Genomic DNA, 18,544 nt, shown 5'->3' with positions numbered 1-18,544 from the left:
ACTATTTAGGGACGTCATTAATAAATACATACATTCCTTAGTTATAGAAGTTTTGATTGTAAAGCTGTCGATTCTCAGCAAATTAACATATCGATTCAATGCAATAGCACTCTAAGTGAAAACAGGATTTTTTTTTTTTTTGGAACTTGATAAAATAATGCCAAAGTTCATCTTGAAAATATACGTGTGAAAGAGCCAGAAATTGTATTACCAGATATTAAAATTAAATTTATAGCTTCGGATTTAAATGTTTGGTCCTTGTTCTAGAAGAGAGGACAAAGAAAAAGAATCAGAAATTGACCCAAGTACTTATGAATGTTTTACTGTACATTAAGGCTGGAGTTTTAAATCAGCAGAATCAACCAGAAAATTGTTTCACTAACCAACGGCCTTAGGACAGACACCCAGCTAGCTATTTGGGGAAATAAGTAAAATGAGTTGACTACCTCATTCTTTATATCAAACTTAAACTCTGGATAAAGCAAAGATAATGATGTAAAAATGAAATCCGTAAAGCCCTAGAATAGAGCAAGAGATCATTTTTTAAAATAAGTTTAAATAGAGAAAAATGTATCTAACTATGTCACAAAGATCAGAATTCAAAAAGCAGATCGATAAAGTTGACAAAAACCCTTTAAAATTTACTGCGTAGCAGAAAGAAAAAAAAATACCATACCAATGTTAAGTGACAAACTAAGAATTAATTTGCAATACATGTAGCAAACAAATGGCTAATCTCCTTAATAAACAAAGAGGCCCTGTAAATAAAATGCTTAGAAGATCAAGAACCTAATAGTAAAATTAGCAAAGGAACTGAACTGACCGGTCATGAAAAGAAATACGCATGCAAATAATTGTTTGAGAAAATGCTAATCCCTACTCATCATTTTTAAAAATCAAGAGGACCTGAGTTGCCCAGTATTCACCATCATGGGGGCAAAGGTTTAAAATTTGATAAGATTTTGGGTTGGTGGGAAAATCGGCATTCTTGTACAACATTTTTGGGAGTGTAACTTGGTGCAACTTACGGAAGTCAATTGGTCAATTTCCATCAAAAAAGAAAGTGAATGAATTCCAATCCTCTGAGTGAGCAGAGTAAAGCCCCATGACTAATGACAGCCTTTAGCCACTGGAATTGTGAAGCCAAATTTTTGTCATCTGGTACTGGAACAAAGAGGTAAGAACCTTTTTGTTTAGTCTAATCATTTTCAAGCCATATTTCTTTTTTTTTTTTTTTCCAACAAGAGAGAGAACAAAATGGCAAGAGGCAACCGTACCACAGTGACAGAATTTGTCCTTATGGGATTCACAGAGTGTCCTGAGCTGCAGCTTCCCCTTTTTGTGGTATTCCTGGTAATTTATCTCATCACCCTAGTAGGAAACTTTGGCATGATCCTACTCATCAAGGTGGATCCAAGGCTCCACACCCCCATGTACTATTTCCTCAGCCACCTGGCTTTCATCGATGTTTGCTACTCATCTTCCATTGGGCCCAAGATGCTACAAAATTTATTGGCAAAGAAAAAAACCATCTCCTTTTCAGGCTGTTTTGCCCAGCTGTACTTCTCCAGTGCTTTTGCCACTACTGAATGCTTCCTCTTGGCCACAATGGCCTATGACCGCTACATGGCTATCTGCAACCCCCTGATTTACCCAGCCGTTATGACTCAGCGGGTCTGCAAGGAGTTGGTGATAGGCGTCTATACCTACGGCTTCCTGAACTCCGTAATACAAACAGTTCTGACTTTTCAGTTGTCTTTCTGCGACTCCAATATCATCCACCATTTCTACTGTGCTGACCCTCCTCTCCTTGCCCTCTCCTGCTCTGACACCCGCACCAAAGAGAAGCAGCTCTTGATCTTCTCTGCAGTGAATCTCAGTGGATCCTTCCTGACTGTCCTCATCTCCTACATTTGCATCCTCCTTTCCATTATAAAAATTCAGTCTTCTGAAGGCAAGTGCAAAGCCTTTTCCACCTGTGCTTCCCACCTCACTGTGGTCATCGTCTTCTATGGAACGCTGTTTTTCATGTACATGCAGCAACCCAAAGCAGGGAATTCATGGAAGTACAACAAAGTGGTCTCTGTGTTTTATAGTCTTGTCATTCCCCTGCTCAACCCCCTGATCTATACCCTGAGGAACACAGAAGTAAAGGACACCCTGAAAAAGATGCTAGAAGGCGAAGAGCCATAGTGAGTGAGTTGTCATAAGGTAGCATTGGGGAAGTGTGATACTCTGACATAGTATAACCAACATGATGGAAATTTAGCAGCCCATTCCCATTCGGTCAATCCAATTTGCATGTTTTTAAGAGCAAATGTACTGGGCCACTTGCTTGATGTAGTAATATTGAATCCAACCAATTATCATGGACTAATCAGAATTGATTTACAAGCTATACTGTTAACACCTACTTCTTTTGTATGTTGAATGTGAAGTGACTTATTACCAGTTACATAATAATATGAGTTCTAAAATTTAAAGGATCCTAAGAAGCAATATTCTGGGTAAAACTATAAATTAATGAACGTAAGTACAAAATCCATACATGAATATCTATAGTGTTAGAAATATTTTCCAGCTTAAAACACTGTGTTGTAGCAAATCACTTGTTAGTCTTAAATATATTTCTTCATAATGTATTACTATAGATCGTGGTTAAGTTTCAAGACCAGGTTGCAAGAAGCTTATTTATTCTAAATGTAGTTGAAATACTACTACATGCTTACAATGAACAATAGAAATAATAGTATTATAGTAAGAATAAGTGGAGAGGAGAACAGAAAAACCATGAATCAGTGAAATATGGGGAAACTGGGGGAATATGGGGAAATCAGTGAAATTGTTTGTTTAATTAGAAGAGATAAGGTTTGGGGCATCTGGGTGGCTCAGTCATTAAGCGTCAGGCTTCAGCTCAGGTCATGATCTCATGGTGTGTGAGTTAGAGCCCTGCATCAGGCTCTGTGCTGACTTCCCAGAGCCTACTTCAGATCCTCTGTCTCCTTCTCTGTCTGCCCACCCCCCACCCGACCCCCTGCCGCTTATGCTAGAATATGTGCACTTACACACTCTCTCTCTCTCAAAGATAGATAAACTTGAAAAAAAAAAAAAAAAGAAGAGATAAGGTTTAGGCTACTTTCAGAGATGCTATAAGTGGTCATTTATCAACATCTAGGGCTTAATTTTTCTAGTCTCTGGAAACCACAGCTACAGTGATTTTACAGGGCAGAGGAGGGAGTCCTACCTGAGTTCAAGAAAGGGAAAGAGAGAGAGTCTCCTAAGGTACCAGGCCAGAGTATGCATGTTTCTGAGAAATAAAATTATTGTCTTAAATAATTTGAATAATCTAGAGAAATACTTTAGTTTTGCAACATTTTCCATGTTCTTTATTTCTGTTTTTGCAGATCTGACAGTCCAATTTCCTTAGAGTTGAAACTATAAATCTACAGGTTCTTGCTGTTGTTGGGGATAGGCACAAGAAAAATCTCTTTTAATTTTTTTTTTATTTAAGCAAGGATATGAGCATTCTCTGGTTTTTCCAAGTCTCAGTTTTAATATTTCATTCAAAATAATTCTGAAGATGTACAAATCTTCCATAAAGCATTAGATTTTCTCCCTAAACTTTTTCAAATGTGATTATTGTTTTGATTTTTTAAAAAGTGGCTAAGACCAGGGGCGCCTGGGTGGCTCAGTTGGTTAAGTGTTCGACTTTGGCTCAGGTCATGATCTGAGTTTGTGGGTTTGAGCCCTGTGTCGAGCCCTGCATCCAGCCCCACATCTAGCCCCACGTTGGACTCTGTGCTGTCAGCTCAGAGTCTGGAGCCTGTTTCAGATTCAGCTTCTGTGTCTCCCTCTCTTTCTGCCCCTCCCCTGCTCGTGCTCTGTCTCTATATCAAAAATAAAAATAAACATTAAAAAAAATTTTTTAAGTAGCTAAGATCATATATTGTCAATCAATTACATAGAAATTTTAAATTAATCAAGAAACTAAGAGGTTCCTATTGTCCCCAGATTAACACTTCAGATAATGTGATGTGATCTTTTGCTTTATTGCTGCTTTTGATCTGGTAATTTAGAGAAAAAAAAACTAGTTAAATGTTTATAGCTTCTTTTATTTAGCTCAGAAAGCCTTTCTGAGACTTCTATTGCAAGCTGTATTCCTGAACACTTGGGAATGGGGTTAAAAAGAAAGATATTACAGGATTAAAGAACAAAGGGAGGAAAGATATGAAACAAGCCGAGGAGAGCTTGCACAGGTAATGAAGAAGAAAGGAGCAAGCAAAGTGGATAGGATCACACTGAAGGATAATTTGAGACAGATTATTGAACCATAAGCTCCTTGAGACTAAACATTATTTCTTCACTTTGCACCCCAACACCTACCACAGTTCCTGGCGCAGAACAGAAACACCATATCTGTTTGCTCTACCCAAAGGAACTCTTCCATACTTATTCCTGATTCTGGTGGATGGGAGGACATGGTGCCCAGTAATGGCCCTGTGGTTGGGAAGCAACAGAGAAAAGGAAGTTACAGCAGTCATGACAGGAACACCGTTTTTTAATGTCCCCCCCAAGGAGGCTACATCTTTAAGGCAGAAAGATGTGTGAATGCAACACATCCTGGCCAGTGAAAAAGATGCATCCAGGAAGTTGGTCTGTTGGGAAGATGGCAATAGCTAGAGCTGACAATGGACAGTGGCAGGCAAGGGACCGTTACAATAGGAAGAGGTTGCTTTTAGGTGAAGAAAATGAGCAGGTACCAACACTCAAATGAGAAAATTATGTTTCCTATAAAAAAATCATACCCATTTCTTAAATATTTTTAGAACTAGTTTCATGTCAGTTTAGTTTAGAAACCAAAAAAATAGTAAGTAGATATCATGTTTTAACATGTGTCTCTTGGAGAATGTATTGTACTCGTGTTTTTAAAGGAATATTTGGTCTAAGAGTAAATTTCATCAGTTCTTTGGCTCTTTTTAGAGAAAATTGAAGAAAACTCATCATAATTGCTTTCTCCATAATGCCTTCCCAGCTGTTGAATTTCTGGACTTTGTTCAAAGTACTTCCTTGATTTTCTGTAAAACAAAGTAGAAAATTAATAATAATATATTCATAGTGGGGCACCTAGGTGGCTCGTTCGGTTAAGGATCCAACTTTGGCTCAAGTCGTGATCTTGCAGTTTGTGAGTTCGAGCCCTGCATCAGGCTCTATGCTGACAGCTTAGACCCTGGAGCCTGCTTTGGATCCTGTGTCTCCTTCTCTTTCTGCCCCTCCCTGCTCACAGTCTGTCTGTCTGTCTCTCAAAAGTAAACATTAAAAAAATTTTAATAATAATATATTCATAGGTTATGAAGCATATGAATCTATGTTTTCACAAATTTCCTGAAGACCTATAAAACAAAGAGTTGATTATGAAGAAGGGTCTGAATTAGCTGAATTTGAGATACTATTTTCTATTTCCTTTCTCATTGGGGCTCCTTACTCTTAAAAGTTTATCTCCCTGATTTGGGCTTTATGGTAAGAAAAGTTTCAGATGCAGAATTCTCTAATCAATTAGTGACATTAAAAAATATATATATAGCACATTATACACATGTGTAGTATTAACATGACAATATTTAAGCCATATAAGAAACCAATATGATCTTTGTTCACTTATAAAGTGAACCTCTTTCAATCAATACTCATAATAATTATACTAATTTTTCAGCCCAAAATAAATAACTCAATATGTAATGGTGCCAAAATAAAAATGTTTTATCTTCATTGGATTTTCAGAGTCCAACATTTCATTAAAAGTGAAAATAAAACTTCCTCACACATAAATAAAATGGAAATTTGTTTTCCTCATGGTAATCCTAAAAATGTATTAGTTGCCAACGTTTACCATATAGACAACTTCCATTAATAATTGTAATATGTTACCGAAACACTGGACACCTGCATATGTGTCTATAAATTTATACTGATTTGCATATAAAATGCTGAATTTTTAATCAGCTTAATTTTAGATGTCTTATTTATCATCATTTACTATGCTAGTAATTTGTCATACTTAGAAACATACCAAGAGGATTTTTTTATGATGTTGATCATGAAAAAGGAAATATGAGAAGACAAATACTATTCATTTTCTTTTGTATTATTTGATGTATAGTAAGTATTTCAAAAACTTAGAATTTTAAAATCTCAAATGTGTGCCCCCAAATCTTCAACTCTGCCCTGGATGTGCAATTCCAGCATTCTTTGGAGAGCAAGGTGAGACAGGAAAATGTTAATTCAGTGCTTCAGAGTGGCTTCTGCCTACAATTAAGTGGCACATCCACCAGAGAGGTAGGGAACCGCTAATGTCAGAACTTAGGGACTTTAGGCTCCTGGGAAGGTGACAGATTTAGGCTATTCCTCCAAGCTCTTTTCTTGCTGTAAAAATACAAATGTTCTAAAAATAACTAGAACTTCCATCTCTGGTGATATGATGCAAATTGCAGTGAGGAAATGATAATCTTTTGTTTTAAAAATCGAATAATTATCTCAGGGCACCTGGGTGGCTCAACCAGTTAAGCCTCTGACTCTTGGTTTCCGCTCAGGTCATGATCTCACAGTTAGTGAGTTCCAGCCCCACGTTGGGCTCTGCACTGACAGCACAGAGTCTGCTTGGGAGTCTCTCTCTCTGTCTGTCTGTCTCTCTCTCTCTGCTCCTCCCCTGCTCATTCTCATGTTCTCTCTCTCATAAATAAATAAGTAAACTTTTAAAAATTAAATAAAAGTCAAATAATTATCTCTTTCACCGTTGCAACAGCTTACCTGTCCTAACAGACACTTCCCAGATGGTTTTATTCTGTGTTCTGAAAGAGAATGTTTTATGCTTACAAGATCACTTTCTTTGCTTGGGTGTGTTGACCACTTTGGCACCTGGACACCTAACAACTTGTGGCATCTTCCCCTCTTTACAGGAAGTCCTGTTTCTGACCACATGGGACATGGTATGAGGAGAAGGGATAGGGCAAGGGGCCAGCCAGGCTTGCACTCTCAAGCCCATGTCTGACTCAACTCTGCGTGAACACAGGCTTCTCATACTTGGGCAAGACTATGGAGGACTCCTAGGTTAATCTCTGGATTTCCCACAGGTTTTTATTCCATTCTTAGTGTCTTTCCTAGTAGACTCATTTTTAACTCTCCTTATCATATCATTTCCTATTTCATCTGAAGGCTGATATCATAAATAGTATGTTTTCCTTATCATCTGCTCACCAAAACTAGGGAGAAGCCTGCCTAAAAAATCTTTCATAAGTGGAGTTTAAATTAATGGTAAAATTAATATAGCCATAGAGGAGCAACTTGAAAAGAAATTCTGATTAATGCTATTTATATTGAGAGGAGTGATTTTTACAAAAAATGTTAAAGTATCTTTCACAAACGTTGGGCTATCTTTCCTTCTTATATTTACCACAAATCACAAGTGTGTCCTAAAGTGTCCATAGGCACAGAAGAACACTATACGCATTTATCTAAGAGTACAACGTTCTCTGTTCTCATTGATTAGGTAGTAAAACATGATCTGCTAAGCTTTTATATCCAGGCCTATTCATGTTCCCAGGACATTAAATTGTTACATTTATCAAAAGGAGGCTCTGTCTGTGTGACCACTTCGCTAAACTTATAACAGACTTCGGATCATATCTGTAAATTCACATTTGGGATATGTAACGGATGCCTGCATGCCAAACGAGCAAAATAAACCATGCTGAGGCCTGAAAAAAATGTATGGTCTGGGAGGTGAAGATTTGCTATTGAAAAAAAAAAGTGGCCTCAAAAGGCAGAGTTTCAAGGATGGCAGCATGTTGGTGGGGTAATAGAGAGTGGGGATAGAACACAAGGTCCTCATGAGTCCTAGTTCTGCTCTGAACCATGGTATCAGTCAAGTGCGTTGGTCCATCCTAGTCTCAGCTTTCATCTAGAAAATGGGGAAATCATCTCTTGCAGGGTCATCATGGGTTAAAATAGTAGAGGTATGCTAAAGTATATTTGAAACATTTAAAAGTATAAAGCATTTAGGGGCGCCTGGGTGGCTCAGACGGTTAAGCGTCCGACTTCAGCTCAGGTCATGATCTCACAGTCTGTGAGTTCGAGCCCCACATTGGCAGCACAGAGCCTGGAGCCTGCTTCGGATGCTGTGTCTCCCTCTCTCTCTGCCCCTCTGCTGCTCATGCTCTGTCTCTCTGTGTCTCAAAAATAAAAATAAAAACATTTTAAAAGTATAAAGCATTTATTTTTAATAACCGGATTCTACTACTTCTGACTAGTGTTCAACTTCAAGGATATCTGATTTGAAGAAAGAATTTGGAAAATCCTTGCCTGTAATGTTTCTATGAAGTATGGAAGTTTGCGTATGTCTCCAATGATTGATTTTCTATATTTCATCTGCTTGTTTGGGAAACTGAGTACAGCCCATTTCCAACTTCCAGGAGCCTCAGTCCTAATGTCTGTTCACAAGTCAGTGACTTGGAACATGGACACACTGTCCATGGAAACACAGTTGCATGTGGGAGCAGACCATGAAAGTCTTCTTCATTCATATAAATCTCCACAGACATTTCTTTGACCCTGAACGACTCAGCTCACATGTTCCCATAGAACAAAGGTCTGACGTTCCAAATCAGGCCACTAGGAACTCCACTTCTACTTGTTACACCTACTGTTGTGGAAGGCAGCGTTCTCATGCCCACGAATGTGGCTGCCCTGAGCTTCTCTGGCTGTACCCCAGCCTGTGAAAGAGCAACTAAGAGTGAGCTGTGGGGTGGAGGCCAGACTGTGTGGTGGAGCAGTGTTGGGGCTCTCGCTCATTTTCTCCTGCTCCTTTTCCTCAACCTCTGCTTGCCCTGGCCGTAGACTTGGAGGAAGTTTAGGGGAGATAACCCCAGAGTGCCAGTCCTCTTCCCCTCCCATCTCCTCTCCAGTGTTTTCTACCTTCCATGTGGGCTTCCAGGATGGGATTTCCACCTCCTCTCACACCAGGAGGAGGGTGACTAGAGACATGAGATGTGAGGCTCTAAGGCTGGGCAGGAGGGGAGGGAGGAGGATGAGGGAGGACTAGGGAGTAGCTGATGTGCCATTTCTCAGACTCCATGGTGCCCCCGGCTATTGTTTTACTTCTCTGAGGAAGAAAGCAAAATCTTTCAAGTGCCAATGAACCATCCAGGAAATTGCAGCACTACCTACGAAATACAGGAGATGCTCAATAAAATTCATCTGAATCTTAGTTTAATTTACTTTCTCTCCCTCACTTTCTCCCTGGCCCTCTCCTCTCTCTCTCTCTCTCTCTCTCATCATCATCATCATCATCACCATCACATAGATGCTCCATGGAGTCCACAAGCTGAAAATCTTAATGATCAAATAATCATCATCTTCTATTTCACAACCAACTCCTGCTTTTCACAGTTTTATGCATGACACTTTCCTGGTTCAAAAAAAGCTATTGTTACTCTTTAGCTCTCCTTATTATCTTCACATTTCAAAGAGAAGATAAGATTTATCCATTATTAATCTATCCTTTCATTCATAATCCCCATCCTTTCACTCCTATTACCGCCCTTATCATAACTTCATATCTGAACCTCCCTGTGTCTTTGCTTCTAATTTCCCTATCTCAAAGATCCTCAGCAGATTCACAGATGCGTGAGTATAGTCAGTGATAATATCAGCATTTCAGACCAGCGGGGAAATGATGGATTTATCAATAAATTAGAACAAATGGGGGCGCCTGGGTGGCGCAGTCGGTTAAGCGTCCGACTTCAGCCAGGTCACGATCTCGCGGTCCGTGAGTTCGAGCCCCGCGTCAGGCTCTGGGCTGATGGCTCAGAGCCTGGAGCCTGTTTCCGATTCTGTGTCTCCCTCTCTCTCTGCCCCTCCCCCGTTCATGCTCTGTCTCTCTCTGTCCCAAAAAAATTAAACGTTGAAAAAAAAATTAAAAAAAAATAAAATAGAACAAATGATGCCATACATATACTTTTTTGTCTTATGCCTAATATCAAAATAAATCCAATATCAATATGATTTTAATGTAGTAAATGTAACTTTGAAAATACTGGAATAAAACAATAGATGAATATTTGCTAGTCTGGAAATAGGAAAAGCCTAAGGTCACAAATTGTAAATAAAAGGTGTGACAGTTTTGGTGAAATCAAAATTTTAAATTTCTATTCCAATAATTGGTAAACACAAACATCAAGTGGGAAAATATTTAATATATACATAGCAGAATTAATATAGACAAATCAGGTAAATCAATACAGCATAATGAGAGGATATGAGCAGAAAACTCAAAAAACAAGAAATATAAATAGCCTAAAATATGCAAAAATTGCTCAATCTCAGTATTCAAGGAAATATAAAATTAACACAATAATGAGATCACTTGTCACCTGTCAGATTGGCAAAGATATTAAAGAATATTAATAACTGGGTGATAGTATAGGAAAGAGCCATGTTTCTAGTCTACTTTTGGGAGTGTAAATTGGTATAAAATTTCCAGAGGGCCATTTGACATTATTTACCAAAAGCCTTAAATACCTCTTTGATCCAGCAACTTCCTATATGAGATTTTATTTGATGAAAATACACCAAGAAATGTACAAATATCTATGCATTTTGTAAGTTGCTATAATAATGTTTATAACAGTAAAACATCAGTAGCAATATAAAGGTAAATCAATGAAGGATTTGCTAAATAAATTAAGGAATAGTGATACAATAGTATATATAATAATGTATCCATTAAAATGTGGGTATAGTTTATTTTCATGAAAATGCTCATGGTTTATGTATAAAGGATTTACACTTATGCACATGATGTCATTTTATTTTTAAAAATTATGTGAAATATATAGAGATATACAAATTGCTAGCAGTGGTTGGTATTGGTCATTTCCAGGTTCTTTTTACTGCCTGTTTAGAAATAAAAAAATAAGAATTCAGATATAGTCTTAAACCCTTAGCCAAGATTCTATCCTACATTTTTAACTCCAAATTACCTTTCTAATACCCAATTTCAAGCCCAGAGTCAGGGAGCCAAGTTAAAGGATGCTACCACAGTCTAGATATATAGTGAGTAAGGATAGCAGGAAAAGGGGGAAATTAGACAAGGAGGAGTTAAAGATGATGCTGGAGTTTCAGATCTGTCTGACAGGGAGGCCCTTGGCCAAAAGAGAAGATGGTTTCGCTGGAAGATGCTGGGTATTTAGACACTTAACACAGAACCTTGAACATAGTGGTGATTGAATGTTTCTTTAATGGATGAACGTGGTTCCATATGATCCTTATTATAGTTTGATGTATCAGTACTCTATTGGCAATATTCTCTGGAGATTCCAAGAAGAGACTGATCAAGGCCGTTCAAAACAATAAAGCAAACATTGCAATCGGAATCGGATCTCTTTTACCCAGTCACCTCAGCCTTTCTTCTGTCTGGGGGTTCTGCCCTGGGACTGCAGTGCCACTTTACCAGAGAGGTCTTCCCTGACTTCCAGGTTCAAGAAAAAGAAGGAAGTCCAGTCCTCCTGTTCTCACTTGTCTAGTTGTCAGAATTCAGCTGGTGCCTAGGAAAGCACAAATCTCTGCCCTTCTCATCTGGACTTGTCACTGGCATATTTCGTTTCCTTATTGTGTGCTGGACTTAACTAACATATTGAATGCACCAAGAAGTCTGCTCAGAATGCCCAGGGTATCATCAGCCTCAAAGAGGTGGGCCCTTCTCAGGGGTCTAACCCCCTGCACTTACCTTGCTTTGGGCTCTCAGGCAGCGCTGAGCACTCTGCTTGCAAGGGTCTGTCTCCCTTCATCATCACAATAGCAGATGTAACTTAAGCGAACTTAGAGAAGCTAAGTGACACATCCTGGATCACAGAGCATGCATTTGATGGAGGTCAGATTCCAACGTGGGGAGAAGAAATCTAGCAGTATGGCAGGCATGTTATTGGAATGCTGGTTGGGTATAACCCAAAAGTAAAGGGTGGTGCTGGTTTTGGACCCCATACTGCTTTCCGGGAGCGTGGTAGTGGGCTGTGACATATTGTTCCTGCCTGGTGGGACTGACCTGCTTCCCCACGGCTCAGGTGGGAGAGCCTAGTGCTGAGAACACAGGAAAGCTGAGGCCAGGCTGGCCTGGCCAGAGACTGTTCTTGGTGGTTACCCTAGCACAGCATAGCTTTCCATACACAGTCCGCCCTCTGCTCCAGAAGTGTTCTTTTGTCCCAAGTGTTCTCAGGGACCAAAATATAATAAGAAGTTATTGTATTCTGCAGGCTTTTTGAAGGCTTTACCTCCTCTCTTCCAAAGAACACTCACTTCAGGCTCCTTATGGTAAGAGGTGGGTCTCCTCTTATGGGCCATTCTGGTAAATCATTGGCCTCAGAGGAGATGTCTGAGCCCTATATTTCTTTATACTCTCATTTTCTCAATATTCTTAAGCTACAGCATCAAATTACTGGCATGATTCAAAAAGCATGAGAGTGGACCCAATTTTTTTGACAATTTAAATCCCATTTAAACCTCCCAGTTTTGTAATGAAAATCAAATTTTGAGATGTGATATATGAGCACCTAACAATTGCTAACATTCTGGACTAAGAATAAAAGAAAAGAAAGGAACAGCCTCTAAAACCTTACAAACCTTTGCTTGATTAGTAGAGCAGCAACACATAATTCATAAGCCCCTGCAAAAAAAAAAAAAAAAACCCATAACTAAGAAGAAACATTTTAATTAAGAGCCTTTAAAGCATTGTTTAAAAAATGTTCCAAGTTATGATAACTTAAAAACTTTGCAGAATTCAAGCATATTGTAATAAAAATATTTTAAAATATTGATTTAAAATTCAAGTTGAGCTTAACTGTCAGATATATTACACATTCCTTCTGATGAATTCAAATCTAACTTTTTAATCTTCTTTAAGCCAGATATAATGCCTATGGGCTGTATAATTTTAAATTCACTTTTCAAAAAAGATCTGAGGCATTGCAGCTAGCAGCCACGTGCATGCATGTCCTTGCTACCTTGAATGTCTGGTCTCCAGGTTCATACTGTGGTATAAATGCGGGGAGTCTGTCAAGTCTGAGTTTTAAATAACTTGAGAAAATGGGTTCTTGCAACTTTCCCCCGGGATTTAATACTAATCCTGCTATTGAGAAAATTATGAGGATATTATTAGGAAAGTTACAGCACTTGGACCCTCTTGAAAAGGAGCTGGTCTTTGTAGCCTTTGTTTAGCCAACTGAGCCACCCAGGTGCCCCTGGTCTTTGTAGCCTTTGTAAACTCTACATCAAGTCACATGTTATTTCTGCTTTTGGTAAGTGGTTTTATTTGTATGCCTTTCTTAGTTACAAAAGCAGTAACAGCCTAAAAGAACCCAGTAGAAATAATACAAAAACAAAAGATTGAGCAGGCCAGAAGAAAACTGTCCACTCTCTCCTCCACAGGCTTCCCCCACTGCACCCACCACTTACGTTGCAATGGTCATTGACATGCCTGTGGCTCCCACCAATCTGTGAGCTCCTTGAGGACAGGAAATGCATCATAATCTCATGTGGATGCTCAGTTTCTCTCATTTTTGTTGATGTTTACATCATCCTCCATTCATATCCTATGGTCCTGGTCCTTAATGAATAGTACACAGGATTGTTCATACTTCAGAACAGTGTGCCATTTAAAAGGAGAATGTATCAGCAAAGGAAGAAAAAAGGTTTTTAGAGCCACCAATAATAGTACCATCTAAAAATTATCCATGGCCCAGTCAGTTGAGTGTCTGACTCTTGATTTTGGCTTGGGTCATGATCTCAGAGTCAGTGTGGACCCTGCTTGAAATTCCCTCTCCTTCTCCCCCTCCCCCCACCCCTCTCTCCCCCCACCTCTACCCATCTCCCCTGCTTGCTTTCTCTCTCTCCAAACAAACAAAACAACAACAACAACAACAACACATCAAACATCTATGGGAGAGGAGCCCTGTGGATCCAACCCTAATATCTGGTCCTCCTGATTTAGAGAAGGGATGCATCAAGACACCAGGACCTCTAGCCATTTAATGGCTACATCATAGCAGAACTCCCCTACTCTGATTCCAGCCTTAGGGGAGAGGAAGTTTTCCAGGTTACTTGAACTTAGATTTCAAATTTTCCTTCTTGTAATTAAGTAAAGTGGCATCTGACCATATATCCATAAGCCTTTTGTGAGCTTTATTAGAGTGACTCAGAATCCACAAATCAGATCAACTCTGGGACAAAGGGAGAGTTCCTATGCAAGGATGATAGTGCATTCACAAGTTGGCCCCTTTTGGATAACATGCCTACCTCCAAAACCAGTCTCTCTCATATGTCCTCAGCCCCAGGCTCAGTGCTGAGTGGATAGGCTGGATTGGACATGATCCCACACCACAAGAGTCTCACAAGTGAAAAGTGGAAGAAATATGTCCTGTGTGCTATGGTAGAAGACTGTATGGGCACCGTGGGAGCAAAAGAAAACCATTTGTTCTATCTGGGTGTAGGAGAGGAGCCATCTACATTTTGGGAGAAAGGTGTGTTTCCCATAAACACCCTCCAGGAATAGGACAAGATTCATTAGAAGGCAATCAGGAGGAGGCACTAACTAAAGAAAACATAGGGAGCCACTGAAAATACCAGGAAACCTTGAGGTTCACTGATTTTATTGATCAAATAATGGTTTTACAAGACTGATAGAATGTGAATGTTTCAAATAACCTCAGAAAGCATTTAGAGAGTTTATGTATAGTAAATACACTTCTGGAGTCTCTAAATGCCTTTAAATCTTGGAGCACCTTTTTTTATTACGTGAATGGAGGACCCAGAAAAGTAAGAATGTAGAATTCTTTTCCGTAATGAGGAATAATGCCACAACATTTGGCCAGGCGTGGGGCCAGGAGTCAGCAGCCCATTGGCCAGAATTAGGGATGGTATTACTGGGATTACGTAGTGGTTAAAGGTTCTAGAGTCAGGCAGCCTGAGTTTGGATTTTGGGTCCACCAGTCATTTAATCTCCGTGTTTCAGCTTCATAAAATGAGGTCAACAATAGTACCAACTGCATAGGTGTCCTGGGGATTAAATGAGAGAACATGTGTAAAGCACAGAAGAACCTGGCACATGGTAAGCCCTCAGTAAGTGCCCACTTTACACAGAAGGGTGGCTGCTGGCCTCTGTAGTCTTGCAGATTACAGAACACAAGATAAAGCTACTTAATGCATAGCCTTCCTGCCTTATCACCCACTGGGTCGCTCAGTGGGTTAAGCGTCCCACTTTGGCTCAGGTCATGATCTCACAGTTTGTGGGTTCGAGCCCTACATTGGGCTCTGCGCTAATAGTGCAGAGTCTGCTTGAGATTCTTTCTCCTCCTTCTCTCTGCCCCTCCCCTGCTCATGCTTTCTCTCTCAAACAAATAAACTTTAAAACAAAAGAAAATGAAAGGAAAGATCGGGGGGACTGGCATGAAGGAAAGGACAACGGTGTAAGTGAAAAACAGAAAGAAAAAAGAATCAAAGAAAGAGGAAATCAAAGAGCCAGAGGGAAATATCAAGACAGAGAGGAAAGGGGAGAAATGGACCCAAACATATTCTGAGAGGAGCTAAAAGTGACAGGGAAAGAGCTGTATGGTCACTGGGGCTCCAGAAATGCCTCAGTCTTCACCACACCCATGGCCCTCAGTTACTCTGCATCCCTTTCTTGTCTGTATTGCTTGAAGTTCTACTTCATATTGGAATAGTTACCTGTGTTTGCTGGAAAACACTTGAAAATATCAGAAAGTGTTTTAAATGATATAAATGACCTATAATCTCATCTGCCCAGAATGAGCATTGTAATAATACCGAATATTGAATAATTATTTCCATTTTTTCTTACAGTGTGTCAATAACATGATTTTTTTTATTTAATTTTTTATTTTTTTAAATTTACATCCAAATTAGTTAGCATATAGTGAAACAATGATTTCAGGAGTAGATTCCTTAATACCCCTTACCCATTTAGCCCATCCCCTCTCCCACAACCCCTCCAGCAACCCTCGGTTTGTTCTCCATATTTATGAGTCTCTTCTGTTTCTGTCCCCCTCCCTGTTTTTATATTATTTTTGTTTCCCTTCCCTTATGTTCATCTGTTTTGTCTCTTAAAGTCCTCATATGAGTGAACTCATATGATTTTTGTCCTCTCTGACTAATTTCACTTAGCATAATACCCGCCATTTCCATCCACGTAGTTGCAAATGGCAAGATTTCATTCTTTTTGATTGCCGAGTAATACTCCATTGTGTGTGTGTGTGTGTGTGTGTGTGTGTGTGTGTGTGTGTGTGTATAAGATATACATCTTCTTTATCCATTCATCCATCGATGGACATTTGGGCTCTTTCCATACTTTGGCTATTGTTGATAGTGCTGCTATAAACATGGGGGTGCATGTGTCTCTTTCAAACAGCACACCTGTATCCCGTGGATAAACGCCTAGTAGTGCAATTGCTGGGTCGTAGGGTAATTCTATTTTTAGTTTTTTGAGGAACCTCCATACTGTTTTCCAGAGTGGCTACACCAGCTTGCATTCCCACCAACAATGCAAAAGAGATCCTCTTTCTCTGCATCCTCACCAACATCTGTTGTTGCCTGAGTTGTTAATGTTAGCCATTCTGACAGGTGTAAGGTGGTATCTCATTGTGGCTTTGATTTGTATTTCCCTGATGATGAATGATGTTGAGCATTTTTTCATGTGTCAGTTGGCCATCTGGATGTCTTCCTTGGAGAAGTGTCTATTCATGTCTTTTGCCCATTTCTTCACTGGATTATTTGTTTTTTGGGTGTTGAGGTTGATAAGTTTTTTATAGATTTTGGATACTAACCCTTTATCTGATATGTCATTTGCAAATATCTTCTCCCATTCTGCCAGTTGCCTTTTAGTTTTGCTGATTGTCTCCTTCGCTGTGCAGAAGCTTTTTATTTTGATGAGGTCCCAGTAGTTCATTTTTCCTTTTGTTTCCCTTGCCTCCGGAGACGTGTTGAGTAAGAAATTGCTGCAGGCAAGATCAAATAGGTTTTTGCCTGCTTTCTCCTTGACGATTTTGATGGCTTCCTGTCTCACATTGAGGTCTTTCATCCATTTTGAGTTTATTTTTGTGTATGGTGTAAGAAAGTGGTCCAGGTTCATCTTCTGCATGTCACTGTCCAATTTTCCCAGCACTTTCTGGGAGAGACTGTCTTTATTCCATTGGATATTCTTTCCTGCTTTGTCAAAGATTAGTTGGCCATATGTTTGTGGGTCCATTTCTGGGTTCCCTATTCTGTTCCATTGATCTGAGTGTCTGTTCTTGTGCCAGTACCATACTGTCTTGATGATTACAGCTTTGTAGTATAGCTTGAAGTCTGGGATTGTGATGTCTCCTGCTTTGGTTTTCTTTTTCAAGATTGCTTTGGCTATTCGGGGTCTTTTCTGGTTCCATACAAACTTCAGGATTATTTGTTCTAGCTCTGTGAAGAATGCTGGTGTTACTTTGATAGGGATTGTATTGAACATCTAGATTGCTTTGGGTAGTATCGACATTTTAACAATATTTGTTCTTCCTATCCAGGAGCATGGAATCTTTTTCCATTTTTTTGTGGCTTCTTCAATTTCTTTCACGAGCTTTCTATAGTTTTCAGCGTATAGATTTTTCACCTCTTTGGTTAGATCTATTCCTAGTTATTTTATGGTTTTTGGTGCAACTGTAAATGGGATCGATTCCTTGATTTGTCTTTCTGTCACTTCATTGTTGGTGTATAGGAATGGAACTGATTTTTGTGCATTGATTTTATATCCTGCAACTTTGCTGAATTCATGAATCAATTCTAGCAGTTTTTTGGTGGAATCTTTTGGGTTTTCCATATAGAGTATCATGTCATCTGCGAAGAGTGAAACTTTGACCTCCTCCTGGCTGATTTGGAAGCTTTTTATTTCTTTGTGTTTTCCAATTGCAGAGTCTAAGACTTCCAATACTATGTTGAATAACAGTGGCGAGAGTGGACATCACTGTCTTGTTCCTGACCTTAGGGGGAAAGCTCTCAGTTTTTCCCCATTGAGGATGATACTAGCGTTGGGTCGTTCATATATGGCTTTTATGATCTCGAGGTATGATCCTTCTATCCCTACTTTCTTGAGGGTTTTTATCAAGAAAGGATGCTGTATTTTGTCAAATGCTTTCTCTGCATCTATTGAGAGGATCATATGGTTCTTGTCCTTTCTTTTATTGATGTGACGAATCATGTTAATTGTTTTGTGGATATTGAACCAGCCCTGCATCCCAGGTATACATCCCGCTTGGTCGTGGTGAATAATTTTTTTAATGTATCGTTGGATCTGGTTGGCTAATATCTTATTGAGGATTTTTGCATCCATGTTCATCAAGGAAATTGGTCTATAATTCTCCTTTTTAGTGTGGTCTCTGTCTGGTTTTGGAATCAAGGTAATGCTGGCTTCCTAGAAAGAGTTTGGAAGTTTTCCTTCTATTTCAATTTTTTTGGAACAGTT

General features: G+C 39.3%; 1 protein-coding gene across 1 annotated transcript; it reads left to right on the top strand.

The window, feature by feature from the left end:
- Positions 1-1,251: 1,251 nt before the first annotated feature.
- On the top strand, positions 1,252-2,264 carry LOC121018171 (olfactory receptor 1030-like). Its single transcript, XM_040456789.1, has one exon. The coding sequence runs from the start codon at positions 1,258-1,260 to the stop codon at positions 2,191-2,193; it is 936 nt and encodes a 311-aa protein (XP_040312723.1). The 5' UTR covers positions 1,252-1,257; the 3' UTR covers positions 2,194-2,264.
- Positions 2,265-18,544: the final 16,280 nt, after the last annotated feature.

This window comes from Herpailurus yagouaroundi, unplaced genomic scaffold (genome assembly GCF_014898765.1).
Source record: "Herpailurus yagouaroundi ecotype Mexico unplaced genomic scaffold, PumYag 218, whole genome shotgun sequence".
In the NCBI taxonomy this organism is placed as follows: Eukaryota; Metazoa; Chordata; class Mammalia; order Carnivora; family Felidae; genus Herpailurus; species Herpailurus yagouaroundi.
This window is presented reverse-complemented; position numbering and strand designations above follow the sequence as displayed.